This window comes from Podarcis raffonei, chromosome 6 (assembly GCF_027172205.1).
Source record: "Podarcis raffonei isolate rPodRaf1 chromosome 6, rPodRaf1.pri, whole genome shotgun sequence".
Classification (NCBI taxonomy): domain Eukaryota; kingdom Metazoa; phylum Chordata; class Lepidosauria; order Squamata; family Lacertidae; genus Podarcis; species Podarcis raffonei.
Window position 1 is genome coordinate 34,745,813 of NC_070607.1, and position 12,941 is coordinate 34,758,753.

The 12,941-nt window shown below is 39.9% G+C and overlaps 1 protein-coding gene and 3 non-coding genes across 6 annotated transcripts; all 4 read right to left on the minus strand.

Annotated features, from left to right (window-relative positions):
• Nucleotides 1-9: 9 nt before the first annotated feature.
• On the minus strand, nucleotides 10-12,467 carry RABGGTB (Rab geranylgeranyltransferase subunit beta). 3 transcript variants are annotated; one of them, XM_053392028.1, is made up of 9 exons: nucleotides 10,378-10,618; nucleotides 9,418-9,525; nucleotides 7,892-8,089; nucleotides 7,176-7,281; nucleotides 6,521-6,573; nucleotides 5,561-5,671; nucleotides 3,639-3,764; nucleotides 2,435-2,584; nucleotides 10-1,004 (listed from the first exon to the last, which is right to left on the minus strand). In XM_053392028.1, the coding sequence occupies exons 1-9, from the start codon at nucleotides 10,390-10,392 to the stop codon at nucleotides 864-866; spliced, it is 1,008 nt and encodes a 335-aa protein (XP_053248003.1). In that variant the 5' UTR covers nucleotides 10,393-10,618; the 3' UTR covers nucleotides 10-863. The 3 variants fall into 3 exon arrangements, with proteins under 3 accessions (XP_053248003.1, XP_053248002.1, XP_053248001.1); XM_053392026.1 differs by lacking the exon at nucleotides 10-1,004 and adding an exon at nucleotides 11,793-11,907 and having other exon boundaries at nucleotides 2,332-2,584; nucleotides 10,378-10,468; XM_053392027.1 differs by lacking the exons at nucleotides 10-1,004; nucleotides 10,378-10,618 and adding an exon at nucleotides 12,246-12,467 and having other exon boundaries at nucleotides 2,328-2,584.
• Nucleotides 6,920-7,002, minus strand: LOC128416799 (small nucleolar RNA SNORD45). Its single transcript, XR_008331313.1, has one exon. It is a non-coding gene; the product is annotated as a small nucleolar RNA SNORD45 (small nucleolar RNA).
• Nucleotides 7,460-7,545, minus strand: LOC128416798 (small nucleolar RNA SNORD45). The gene has a single exon (XR_008331312.1). It is a non-coding gene; the product is annotated as a small nucleolar RNA SNORD45 (small nucleolar RNA).
• Nucleotides 9,220-9,290, minus strand: LOC128416800 (small nucleolar RNA SNORD45). The gene has a single exon (XR_008331314.1). It is a non-coding gene; the product is annotated as a small nucleolar RNA SNORD45 (small nucleolar RNA).
• Nucleotides 12,468-12,941: the final 474 nt, after the last annotated feature.

The following is a 12,941-nucleotide window of genomic DNA, read 5'->3' on the forward strand; positions in this document are numbered from 1 at the left end:
AAGTAGTTACTTCATAATTAGCTTTAATTTATTTGAAGCAGAATCCCATTTCATACTCAGAAGATTTCAGCCAAGTTACAAATGCACAATTGTGACAAATGTGAAATGGAAGCACTTCTAGAGTTCCAGTGGAAGCAGATAATTCATCCTGCAGAAAGTAATATTCTTCTATAGCTTTATTCTTGACTATATACAACCATTTGAAGTGCTACTGAAACTGGGCTTCAAGCCACAGTTACAATAAATACATTAGAGCAAAGGAACAAATTCTAAAATTCAGCAAGGCCATTAGTTCAAAACAAGTTAATGGTAATTAATCTTCACTGAATGTCACTAGTAGAAAGCAGTTGTCAAAGTACCATAAAATTTCTAGTTATGTAAAACTAGAACATGTGATTGAAATTGGATAAAAAAGTGTAGCAGTCAGATCCTAAACAGGAACTCAAGTGCATAAAGTGTCACTGGCATTAGCAAGTCAATTTCTTTTGATAGAAACAGTGCTTAGGACAATTCACTGTCCAGTACATGCTGTCACCAAGATGAGTGAATGATTGTGTCATAAATATCAAGCCACACAATTCAAGTCTTCTTCTATTGTGTCTAGTACAGTATATTTCGAAGTAGCATGACTGGAATGGAGCCCGGAGGCAAACATATTTAAATACATTTAAACATATGTCTACATCTGTTATTGAGAACCTCAAGCACATGTAACACTCAGTTTATTTACTTTGGATACAATCCAGATACAAAATGACAGTACTTACAGTAAAGTGGTAATTTATCATGTAAACACATTTAGAAATGTCTTTTGACAGAAAATTCAAAGCAGCTGAGTATGGCAAAATTGTGCACATCAAAACCTAGCTTACAAGTTCTGGCTGTACATTTATTCTTTGAAGAACCTCTTCAGGCATACAAAACACAGGATTCACAGGCTTAATTTGTTCTTCTCCCAGTAATGATAGTCCAGCAATTCCAAACAAGGTATGAAATGGATCCACCTACAACATACCAAGGTGCATATTAAATACACAAGGAGGTTTTTACATGGTTTCGCACTTTCAAAAGGTTAGTCGGTGTGCATTAATAGATTTGAAGATTCAAATAAGGCAGAAAGCTGCAATAAGATATTTTATTGTCTGACGTCTCTCAAATTCCGAATAAACTGTGAGATTAAAGTTAAATGTTTGAATTTATAGGCAACTGATACCCAGATTGCAATAGCCTAGAAGCCAGCCAAAAATTCCAATAGCTCTGTTGCTTCCTTTAATTGACACATGCTTATCAAGAACCGCCTAAAAGGCTCTATGGCGGAAGAGACACGGAAAGCACTTCCTCTGTAGCAAGATGCCCATGCATACTCAAGAATGAAACACCTTCTAGTGGCAACCCTTGTACAGGGTTTCATTCCAGAGGATCCTGTGGCCTTCAGATGAGATGATTATAGAGCTCCAAAAGACTGACAGAGGGAGGAGCTAAAAAGTAACCATGTACGGTGCATGAAGCCTTTTGGATCTCAACTTACAGGCCCAATATTTTGAATATATTTGATTAGCTATATCCTATACAGAACACTCCCCCCCCCAAGCAGTAATCTATTAAATATCACCTGGGCCTGGGCCTAAATCAGCTCACCTTCTGATATGAAATTATATCAGTTGCCTTATCTTCTTGAGTGATCCAGAACCACTACACCTGTTTTTGTAGAGTATGGCTCCTTTTAAAGATCCTCAAATTTTGCGTTATTAGTTTAGAATTGTCAAGCATACATCATGACACCTGTACCTTGGTTTTCGTATGCCTCGGTATTCGTATGTTTCGGTTCCCGAACAATCGAAACCCGAAGTGAGCATTCTGGTTTTCGAACGTTCTTTTGGAAGCCGAACATCTGATGCAGATTCAGCTATGGCTTCCGGCGCACCTGCGCAATCGGGAGCCACGCCTTGGATTCCGAACGTTTCATAAGTTGAACGGACTTCCAGAACGCATTCCGTTTTAAAACCAAGGTACTATTGTAGTTTAATAGTGCCTTTGAGGCCTTTCCTTGATACCCACAAAACATCCAAGTTCTGCCTCCCCCCCCCCCACATTGCCCCTTGCTCGTGAGGGTGGCTACTTTTATTCATTGAAAGCTACATCAAGATGAAGTTAGGAGAGTGAAACTCTTTTCTACTTTTTCTTCCAAGTGTATGTGCTTTTCAAGGCTTAAGATTGCTTATCAAATCGATCTTCTGATTCAGTAGAATCAAAGTACACCTGCACACACACCTTTGCTGTGTGCCTGAGAGAGAGCACACAGCTCAGAGGTGACAAAAGGGGGTGATACCCCCCCCAGCACTCCCCCAAAAATTCAAGTTCTGCCCACCAGCTGAAAAATGTTGGCAAACCCTGGTTTAGTTAAATAAAAAAATATTAAAGCTTAGTAACTTGCCATATCTCCTGGCCTGTCAGCAAATCCTCCGGTCTCTTCATCCTGGCAAGCCAAGATAAAACTGCGCAATTTCTCTCGGTCAATCCAGTGCAACCTGCCAATAATCTTCAGGGATGCCAATACCCACCATGAATAGCATACATCAGGTAACTAGCAAATATAATAATGGCAATATGTTAGGTCAATTGCAATTATAATCTCAACATCAGGTTAACTGTTGAATGTAGTGAGAAACAACCACATAAAGACACATAGGGTTGTTGTGTAGACAGATTGAAATTAATATATGTAACTTTATTTATTGCATTTATATAACACCTTTCTGCCAAGACAGCCATAGTGGTTTACAATTTTAAAGTATTAAGACAAATGTTGTAATATGCAAATGCTAAACATGTTGATGAATCTATTCACGAGTGTGACTTACTGGGATAAAGCCCACATCATATCTTTCAGAAAGTCTATTCCGTTTCAGTAGAATTACAACCAGTTTTCTTTTTGATTCTATCCTTCCACCGAACATGTGCACAGCTAAATTTAAACCATCCTAAGATACAATGGGCTATGCTTATGTTCCTAATTAAACAGACTAAGATAATGGACTAGAGATATATATAAAAAACCAATACTCAAATCCTGATGTCATGTCATACCCTTAAGAAAAAAGTGAAATACTTTGACATCCTATTTTCCACTAGAACTAGAAACATTTCACAATGCTTGCCTAAAGCAGTGATGCAAACAAGAACTTTTTGAGTGGCTTGCCTCCATAAGCTCGCATCAAACAGTAAATTGCTAGAAGTGAGAAAGACTAAGGTTCTTATTCATAACCCATCAATACAGTGGAGCCCATAGCTCCAAAGACTTTTTATTTTAGTGCTGTGACAGAATTGTTTATGTGCGTGAAACACCAAGTTTGCCAAACCTGATCCCGAATATAATAGACACATTAACTGTCTTTCAGTGTATTTACTTGCTGCAAGCTAACTTTTGCTTAATTGTTGTACCTTTTTTAAACTGTGCATATTAAGAAGATTATGAAAGAGCACTCCCATTCTACAGAATATAATCAAAGTTAAAATAGTCATACTATATTTACCAAAATCACTCTTTAGGAAATCTACTTATGGACTACTAGTTCTATTCTCCCACCACAGGCCCCTCCATCTATACAGTATTTAAAATATAAAATGTAACTTAATACCTTCTCTGGCCTTCCATTAAGGCCACCAGATGGCAACTGGCGTTCACAAAGCCACCAGCCCAGCAGGTCAGCGTTTATTTGGTGTAACTGGCCAGTTATGGCTAGGAATCCTGTGCAACAATAGATCTAAAATTACAGACATAAAGTTCATGTCTATTTAAAAATATAGCTTCTCAGGTGAAACAAAGGAAATTACAATGTAGAATCCCAACCAATTGTGCAAAAATGTTTACTTAAGAAACTAGTCAGCATTTTTCATTAATAAAATTTTAAATCAAAATTATTATTTTTAGAGGCTGATTTAACTTACATAACTCCTCATTTGAGACACACCTAGAAATGTGTAGCATTCAGCAAGATAATGGACCAGTCTGCATGCAACTTTAAACCATGGTTTAGTTCGATAAGGACAATCCACAACTAGTTTTGAGCTCAAGCACTCTCTCCTTCCCCCCGTCCTTTGGAATTGCCACTTGGAGATCAGAAGCTTCTGCATCTTTTAGGTTAAGCAGTTTAGGATTACATTAGAAAAACAGCAACTGTGCTTAATATAACTGAAGTTGGTGAAAACAAGCTAGTTTCATAAACCAATTTCAAACAGACTAAAGTCACCAAACAATTTGTTTAGATTTTGAGTGTCACAAAAAGCTGCAGTAAATGGAAGTGAATGCTTCCAAACATCCACCCGACTTGTGGCAGTGCCAGAAGAACGGGAAAATGAAAGAATTGAGGCTCACCATTTTAACACCAATATATGTTTAGTGTTACATGCAAACACAGCCATTGTGCTCATCCACATTGGTGCCCATACCTACAAATACAGAATTTAGCATGAGGGTACAAACCCCACTGCAGCACCAACAGGTGGTTCTGTGCTGTTAGTTTTGAACATTGAAGGATGGGTTACTCTGAGGCTCTATGAACACCACATTATGTATAGAGGCATCTTACTTGCCAATCAGATGTCACTGTGGGACCTCCAAAGATAAAGTAGGTGGGATCCTAATTAGAGTTCCTCCTCCAGCTTAATACTTTAGTTTTATTACAATTACTTTTGTTTTTAAAGCTGAATATAAAAATACATAAGCTGCTCTATTTTAATACTGGACACCTAACTGAGGTTCAGTTTTCCTATTTCAGACTCCAGTTCCTAGCCTCAATCCAAATAAATAATAGAAATATTTAGTACCACGGGAACCAGGATAGACATCTCTACAAATCACACCCTTCCTTCCTCCATCCCATGAAGTGCAACATTTGCAAACTGTCCTATTTCAAGGCATATTTGAGGGAAATAGTTGCCTTTTGCATTACATTATACAGAATTTAGGACACCTTAAAGGTTTGCATATCTGACGTTTGTGAAGCTGATAAATACTTGAGTTAAAATACCATAGATTCCGGCGTATTAGGCGACTGGGCGTATTAAGACGACCCCCCAAATTGGCAGCTGCAATTTGGGGGCTTGTCTTATAAGCCCAGTTGCCTAATAAGCTGGGCAGCTCTGCGCCGGGAGGCCACCCGGCATGGAGCGGAGCCCGCCGTCCCTCCTTCTGCTTCTGAAGCAGTGCAAGGGGTGGGCTCCACACTGGGAGAAAACTGCCCGGCGCGGAGCCGCTCACTGCTGCTTCCGAAGCAGCAACAGGGGCGGCGGGCTCCGTGCCAGGCAGCAATCTCCCGGTGCGAAGCGGAGCCCGCCGCTACTGCGGCTGCTTTGGAGCTGCTGCAGCAGCAGCGGGGGTGGATATCCGGCATATGAGGCGACCCCCCACTTTTTAACCTCTTTCTCGGGGTTAAAAAGTTGCCTTATACGCCGGAATTTACAGTAACTAAACTGAACAGAAATAGGTTAGTATGTTAATTGGTGTCAGCAGGCATCAATAATCCCTTGCAAGGTTTATTTAAGAAACAGAACTACTTACCTGTCCTGCATGAGATTCAGATCCTGGTCTACAACCAAATCCTCCATCAAAGTTCATACAGGACAACACAAATTCTACTGCTTTTTCCACATCAATTGCATCCAGTTTCCCCTGAAAGGCAGTAAAATCCTAGTAATGTGTTTCCTCCATTTTAATACCAAGGATATTCAACTCCAAACATACTAGCGCTGTCCCTGCAATATACTTCTGTGTGAAAGTCGTTAATGTCTGCAATTTTCACTTGAATGGCATATTGGGGGGGGGGGACGTTTCTTAGAAAACTGGCAGATGAACCAGAGATTCATTTGTTCTCTACAGGTCAGTAGACAAGCAAGTATCCCAAACTTATCCCTGCCTACAGCTCCTTACCACTGGGGGGCGGGCAGGGAAAAGCTTCCTTTCACAACATATGACAAGGGAGACAAATATGACAAAGAAATATATGTAATATATTTCTATAGCACAGTACTCTGTTATTTACCAAATTCTTCTTTTTACAGAAAACCTGTCTCTCATATATGAACCGCAGCACACAAAAGCTGGAACAGTGCTATCCTAAGTACACTTTAGATGAGCAAAATAAGGAGGATCACAGAATACCGCACTCTGAAGACCTTGTATATTAGGGTTTTTGGGATAGAAAATATCAAAATGTGATGCTGTACCATTTATTCATTAAAATACTTTGCTTTTGCCTTTCCACATAATGCCTATGTATGCTCTTCTAACCTCCTCTCCAATATAACCACATGACTTGGTCAGTACAGAACAACTAACATGTCATGAGTACTTGCTGCTGTTTGCAACTCTGGAAGTATTTCAAGTTGCTAGCTTGCTTGTGATATGCTAGAGAACTTCTTACCTCCTAAAGGAAATACAGTTTATTTGAAAGTCTTCTTTGCCCACTGTAATTTAAACATGTATTTCAAAATCACCACTGCCACTGATTAAAGGACTCACCAAGAGAGCCAACGTTGCAACAGCACAGAAGGAAAACCGCGTGTCTATTTCTCCTGCAGGAAGAAATAAACTAAGGTTTCATCTTGACATTTAAGCAATTCAATAAACAAAAAGATGAAAAAAAAGCATTTTTAATGGAATTATTCCCTTGTTCCTATTTTCTAATTCCCCCAAAGATTACTTTCATTAAGTATTTGTTATGTAGCATCACAGAAACGATTCTGTAGTGATATGGAGTAACCTCCCCAAATTATTTTCATTGTAAAACCTTTCAATAAGCATATCAGCACTTTCTTAATCACTAGTACTAGTAAAGTACTAGCTTTATCTGCTTGTAGATAAAATAAGCTGAAAACCATGGGATCTTAAAAGCATTAAAGGTGTTAACAATATTATTCTCAGATCTCAGAGTAATTCTAGAGCTAAAGTGGTGACAGACATCAACTTTACTGTCAGATATATGCCAAAAATCATCACAGATCTGAGAAGCTACTGAATCAGTAAAAATGGATATGGGAATACTATTGACAACCCCTATAAAACTGAACTTTCATACCGAGGATTGTGCATGATACAAAAGGAAAGCCAAACATGTGGTTTTGCATTCTTTGAAGGGAAAAGAAAACATCCAATAATGCAAGTTAGAAAATGTTACCCCATATGTCTCCAGCAAATGATCCATCCTCTTTCTGTAGGTTCTTTACATATTCAACAATTTTATTTACATCAACAACCTGGAGACTGTCATAGAGAGTTAGAATCTGCAAAACAAAACCAATCAAATTAAATGTTAGCGTATTCCAGAACTACTTCAAATTGTTTTCAAATGTTTGCGCATTTCAAACTACACCCCAAACATCATGAAAAGAATTAACTTTTTATTGCTACATTGTTTTCCCTTCGGTGATGCATTCTTCCCGTATTTTCATGAAATATTCTCAGGTCTCAGAGTAATTCTAGAGCTGTGTGTTAAAAACCACATCAACTTTAGATTCAGATAAAGATGTCAAATCTCATCACTGACCCAAGCAGCCGTGTTCATGCTTTTATTGCACAAAATGTGTCAAACTGTGCCCACTACCCATCCTAATTTCTGGCCTTCAAGCTCAAAAGCTTCCAAAGAAGCTAGTTGAACCAAGTGTTTCAGTATTTGTAGAAAAGGCCTGCAATAACATTGCTTTTGAGCCAGCTACAGATGAAGCTTCACCAAAAGAAACCTCAAGTAATTAAGATGCATCTCCGAAACAGGATGTACCCACACGGATACTATTTAATTTTCCTACAATAAAATCAATATTATAGCCTCAGAAAGTTCACCATTAGTAAAGATAAATTAATTCACTAAACCAATACTATTACTCATGAGCTTACCTGGACAGCACTGAGTGTGTATAATAGGTGAGGATCATGACCTATACTGGCACTTATGCCACCACATTCACGCTGGCACGATTTGATAAATGCCAGAATTTCTTCTTTGCTCATCCGATGCAGCTGCCCCATGAGATCCATCACAGTCAGTCCCCAATAGACACCACTCATTCGTAAATATTCTGACATACAGTATTCCTAAAAAAAAGTATAACGGATTAGTTCCTAAAGTGATATAGTATAAAACTGACGTAACTTCGCATTTAGTAGTTTCAGAAATCCCCAAACACCAAGCTGCTTTATTTCATTCCCTTTAAAAACAGTTTTAAACGGCCAGTTTTAAATTGCCCCTTATTTTTATACTCACTTTTAGCACCAATCCAGCACAAGGCCTTGCTAGAGAAGGCTCCCTATATCTGTTTATGGCTCAGATTTGTAAATGACCATTTTTAAAATCAAGGGAGATGTGTACTGAACTGTATTGTAACAACTAAATTTTTTTAAGTGAAGTGCTTATAAATGTTTTGATCTATAAATTGCTTTGAGTGTTAAAGCACAATACAACAGCTTTCAACCTCTGCAGCAGCAAAACAAATATGGATGCTACATAACACAGAAGTACTTACTGCACATTTATTGCTCAAACTTTTCCAATCACTTAAAAGGCCTCAACTCTCTCCTATCTCCAACTTGAATAAAAAAACCCAAGTTGCCCTTCATGCTAATGTTTGCAGATAGGACACTGGTTAGTTCCACTATGATCAATTTAACATGGTTCTCCCTTGAGAGGCTTTAAATCATTACAACAGATTCATATCAAGATTAGAACAATTTATAAAATAATACTGTGAACTTGGCTCTTAATATTTGCTTAAATTCCAACAAGTGGAGGTTTCAGAATAGCTGCCTAAATATTTACTGGCTTGGTGTGCACAAAATTGTAAACTATGGTTTGTTCTCATTTTGTTCTTGTGGTCTGCTTGGAGGGAAACAAACTATGGATGCTAGGTTTGCATGCAATGCTTACACTCATTTCCTCATGGTAAAGCAAAATGTGGTGGGCAGACACAATTTGAACAGTATGGAAAAGCACACTTGCTCATTCCCAGTAAGCCAGTTTGCTTAATTCTGATTTACTGTTTTATGCAAACTACACCACAGAATATATAATCCACTGCAGCTGCCTTCGTATAAACACTTACCAAGGAGTCAGTCCCATTGAACTAAGGTGGGATTACTTATTTGTAGACATGTATAAGTTTGCCAGATTCAGCACAAGTGCAATACATTTTTTTCACATTCAATAATCAACTTAAATAAACGTTTCTTAGGTCTCAGATCAATAAGTATATCTTCAACTTTGTAGTCAGATAATACATGCCAGGTTACATCACCGACCTAGAGAAACCATTTGCACTTTATGTCACAAATAAACCTACTCTTTTACTCAATATATTAATAGTCATATGAACTATACTGTAATAAAAGAATTAAAAATGCTACCAAGCTTATATTACGGTACTCACATAATCATCTTTCTTTGTTCCATAAGCTGCTATGTAGTCCGCATGTTTTTCTAATAATAATGAAGTTGGTGCATCATTTTTTATTATGACATCTTTTTGTGGCGTTCCCTTAAAAATAATATGGTAAAATTATTTTCACATTTCCCCCTAAATCTGATTGCATGTAACATGTCAGACATAAAACAAATTAAACAAATGGCAGAAGTGATGTGTACATACACTTCAGGAATTTATCAAGATCCTTCATATATTTTGCTTCTTTGGTTTTGTAGTAAAGAAACGCTACTGTACCTACGCAATTGGCTATAAAAGTTTCGTACGCTATGTAAGCATTTATGCCTCTAAAACAGGTTTTCCAAGTGATGTTCTGGCACCTTTTTCTAGGAAAATAGAACTGTATACATCATAAATAAAATGAATTCTCATAATTAATGCTTAGTATAGGCAGAATAAAAAAAGAATGGGGAGTATTTAGGAAAGGCTATTCTAATTTCTAATTCTAGGAGCAGGTGATTACCCTGTGTTCCTGACTACATGTTCCCCAACATAAATTAGAAATGTGAAATCCAGCAATAATACCAAAGTGCTGACTCATAGGCAATGTACATTCACCTCTACCATGCTTACACAACATGGAGAATTTGGCAACTACAAACATATGCCAAGTCAGACTTTGTATTTCTTTGTACTAACCAATATATATTTTTTTAGAACAAGGCATCCACTTTTACTTATACAACGTCAAAAATCACTACAAACTATACAAAACCTTAAAAAGACAAATTTTCCCAAAAGAACAAAGTAGATGGAAGGGGCGTGTAAAGAAAGAAGAAAATAAAGATACAGAAGAGTAAGACCTGAAAACATTTGAAAATAATTGCAAAAAGCTTACAAGTTTAATGAGGAGCTGAAAAAGAATTTACGCTAATTAAATGGGCAATGTAAAACTGAAACATATACCTGATCTATAAACATTAACCCAATCTATAAGGTTTTAGGTCTCCAAAAGTCCTCTCAGATGCCATTCCCTTTATTGCTGTTTTAAGGAACTCTGGAATCCAACACAGAGCATTTCACACATCCATGAAGCATTCCACTTATGTGAGAACAAAGAAGCCATGTGGCTTCAGGGTGGGGTGGGTTTAGGAAAGGAGGTGGTAGCAGTTCATATATACTTGGGGACTAGTAGCTTGTGGATCTGCTAAAGCAGTGAAAAAAGAATATGTTACTCTCATCTAGGCCAAAACAGCTTTGCAAAACAGCCTACCAGAAAAAAGCCAGTCTGCACCAGTCATCTGGGACTAGAGTTGAAAGGCAGCACTCTGGCCTCTACCAAGATCCAGGAGACCAAGGGCCACTGAGAGGTTATACCCAGTTCCCAGAAGAACGTTTTGGTCAACCAGGCTCCGTCTATCAGCCACTTTCCCCCAAGCTTTCTTTCCATTTTCTTCCCAATGCTCTTCTCTATCATGTCTATTAGAGCATGTGCTTGTGGGCAAGGGCATTCTTTTACCGTATCTAGTCTCTCAGAAAATGTTAAGGCACTTTATAAGCATTAAATAATAAAGTACAGCTTAAAACTACAATCTTGATTTTTTTTTTTAACAGTTCCAGGAAATCCTACCACAGCCATACTGAAGAAGACATTCGCTCTCAAATGCTAACAAACAGCTTTGCGATAGCCTACCAAAATTCACACTGCCTATTTTTAGCAACTAATAACCCCATTCTGTTGCTTAAAATTACGTGCCTTTGGTTACATTGCAATCTTATGCTGCGTAATATGCCGCTTTAAAATAAAGAGCAATTCTACATTAAAAGCCCTAAACGGCCTCGGTCCAGTATACCTGAAGGAGCGTCTCCACCCCCATCATTCTGCCCGGACGCTGAGGTCCAGCGCCGAGGGACTTCGGTTCCCTCATTGCGAGAAGCAAAGCTACAGGGAACCAGGCAGAGGGCCTTCTCGGTAGTGGCGCCCGCCCTGTGGAACGCCCTTCCAGCAGATGTCAAAGAGATAAACAACTACCTGACATTCAGAAGACATCTTAAGGCAGCCCTGTTCAGGGAAGTTTTTAACGTGTGATATTTTACTGTATTTTTGGTTTTTATGGAAGCCGCCCAGAGTGGCTGGGGAGGCCCAGCCAGATGGGCGGGGTATAAATAATAAATTATTATTATTATATTATTATAAAAAAGAAAAGCACCACTTGGTGCAGTTATTCGCTTCTTAAGCAAAGGGCGAGGCGATGTTTTACTATGGCGGCCGAACCCGCAGCCCTCGTGCCTGCAACCCGCACAGCCCTTTACCGCCAGCGATCAAGGGAAGAGTGCCCGCAACCCTTTGAGACCATCCCTAGTAATCCCCTTACAAAAACCTTTGCTTGGAGAGAGAGAAGACGAAGCGAGGCCACGCCACGTGCACGGCTCCCAGCATGCGACCCTCCATGGCTCCGCGAGCGAGATTCTGAAAGAGCCTCGTGACTCTCCCTCGGGGGCGCCGCGCGCAGGTTCTGAAGGGCGGGCACATCCCTATCCAGCTCTTAGGCCGCAGACGGGCCAACCGCTTGATTGGCGGACCGAGTGGCCAATCACCGCCCACCCGTCTTTCACTAGACTCAGCTATTCCTTCGCAGGCTCTATTATCCTACCTCCCCCTCCCCCCCCCCGCCACACCGTCTACCGAAAACCCGACGTAGCACGTCAGCTACGCGGGCACGACCGACTCGTTTCCCCTCACAGCTCGCGGAACTGGGGTGGCGGGGTGAAGGGAGATAGGAAACCGCCCTCGCGTGAGAGCGGAGGGGAGGAAAACGCGACTCGCTACTCACCATGTTGGCACATTTGCGGGACTCAGCCCTGCGCCCACCGCGCACGCGCCCCCTCGGCCGGAAGAGAACGCCATTTCCGGCTCGAGGACCCCCAGCATAGCTGTCCTTGTGATGCCTGCAGTGACGTTCGTAAATGTATGAGGCGCTGCTTATGGCCCACGTTATTAGCAGCCTTGGGGAGAGTTTTTGCCGTTTAAAATGGCAAGGCTTTCCCCTCTCTCCCCTGAATAGGTTTCACCACCGCTGGAAACCGTTACTAGCGTTTTCTCCCCTTCTCTTTTTATTGCTTTCAGTATTTATTTATTGCTTTTTGCAGTAGATATTGAACACGGAAGAAGACGAATGGGGACATTTGTCCTGGGTGAATTCCTTTCCATAGGAACGACACGGGCTCTGTCAAGCCCCATATTCACGCGATCAGAAAAACTTGAAAGGAGTTGACCTTTGGGGATTGTGCCATCATGACCCAAACTATTCCTAATTTGATGCCTGTTTGCACTGAGCCGTGGCGTGGAAGTGTTTCCTTGGGGCAGCACAAAGGCATCCCTGGAAGTTCAAAGTCGCAAGACAGAACTAAAGACGGGACCCTGGCTGTCTGTGAACACTTGCCCTATGCATAAATATGTAGAAAAAGGAAAGAAGCTTTTGAAACAGATAATTCTAATATGCATTTTCTTACTTAAGTGTTTCGCTCTC